Source organism: Diachasmimorpha longicaudata, chromosome 5, assembly GCF_034640455.1.
Source record: "Diachasmimorpha longicaudata isolate KC_UGA_2023 chromosome 5, iyDiaLong2, whole genome shotgun sequence".
Taxonomy (NCBI): Eukaryota; Metazoa; Arthropoda; class Insecta; order Hymenoptera; family Braconidae; genus Diachasmimorpha; species Diachasmimorpha longicaudata.
The window spans coordinates 2,108,728-2,110,320 of NC_087229.1; the positions used below are offsets into that span (position 1 = coordinate 2,108,728).

At 43.3% G+C, this 1,593-nt stretch overlaps 1 protein-coding gene across 1 annotated transcript; it reads left to right on the plus strand.

The window, feature by feature from the left end:
* The first annotated feature begins 228 nt into the window (after positions 1 to 228).
* LOC135162237 (uncharacterized protein F54H12.2-like) lies at positions 229 to 1,323 on the plus strand. The gene is made up of 2 exons (XM_064120476.1): positions 229 to 999; positions 1,255 to 1,323. Exons 1-2 carry the CDS (start codon positions 229 to 231, stop codon positions 1,321 to 1,323), a joined length of 840 nt encoding a protein of 279 aa, XP_063976546.1.
* Positions 1,324 to 1,593: the final 270 nt, after the last annotated feature.

Here is a 1,593-nt window from a genome sequence, read left to right on the forward strand (position 1 = left end):
AACCCGATGGCTCTGCTGTACTCGAGGACTCTGTTGGTCCTGTGAATAATTTTTTACATTCAATGGTTAACCAAGTGGATGTATATATCAACCAAAAAGTTGTTACGCCTCCAAATAATCTGTACGCCTATAGAGCATACATTGAAACTTTGGAAACTAAACTATGGAACAGATGCCAAGTCCTCCCATCTTGGAATGTCTCTTTGAGCTACGGATAGTTATGGTGCAATGGATTCTACTGCTGTAGCGGCGGGTGATGCGAGAAACAACAATGGGTTAGCCGCACGTCAGGCCTTTACTAAAGGTGGAAAAGCCTTTGATCTACTGGGACATTTACATTGTGACGTGTTCAATCAAGATAAGTTTTTGATGAATGGCGTAGAGCTACGCGTTCGTCTTATCCGTGCTAAGGACGACTTTTGCCTTATGGACGATAGTGCCCTGAATTATAAGCTGCGTATAGTAGAAGCCTCCTTGATTGTTCGTCGTGTCAAACTTAGCCCTGGAATTTTGATAGCTCATGCTAAAAAGCTTGCAAAGACATCTGCGAAATATCCTTTGACACGGGTTGAGGTCAAATCTTTTGTTCTCCATAATGGGATTATGGGAGAGACAATAGACAATGCGATTTTGGGACAGCTGCCTAAAAGAATCATACTGGGATTTGTTGAAAATGCCAGTTTCAACGGCTCGAGGAAGAAGAATCCCTTCAACTTTCAAAATTTTGGGATAAACTTTTTATGTCTGAATGTCGATGGACGTCAAGTACCTACAAAACCTCTGCAGCCAAGTTTCACCTCTGGCGTCTGCCTAGATGTGGAAGCATTCAACACACTATTTGCTGGTACTGGAACACATTTCAGTGACCATGGAAATAGCATATCTCATGCGGGCTATTCCCATGGATTTTGCTTGTTCGCGTACGATCTGACCCCTGATTTATCTGCAAGTTCCGCTGGCCATTGGAATCTGGTGAAAAGTGGAAGTATTCGCATTGAAGTTCGCTTCAATAGAGCAACAGAGCAGAATGTAAATTGTTTGTTGTACGCCGAATATGACAATTTGCTAGAAATTGATTCCACAAGGCAGGTTATTGTCGACTACAGCGGATGAAAATGGAAGACTACTTAATGGATGCGCAGCATAAGATTGCATTAGTTGCATTCAACCTGCTGAACGAGACCAACGCTCATTTCCCGGATTACCGTCGTTCTATGAATACACTTGAACTCCTGGAGATATTACCGCATACAGATGCATGCATTGGAGGTGTCTACCCTGCCGACCATTTCCCTTGGACATGGCTCCGACCCGGTGCTATGATCATCAACACTGACTAATTTTTTCGTTTTTCATGTTTTTCTCGGCTCCTAGAGCAAAAAGGACCCGGATTTGGGATCACACCGTTTTCTGTACATATCTTTGGTAATATTATGGCTAGGGCAATTTTGCCGGCGCCATTGGACTCGTGAGACGACTTCCGCTTTTTCTAGGCGTCCCGAAAAATTCCAAAGTTGATTTTTTCGTTTTTCCCTTATTTCTCGGCTTCTATGGCTCCTAGACCAAAAAGGACCCGGATTTGTGCTTACATCG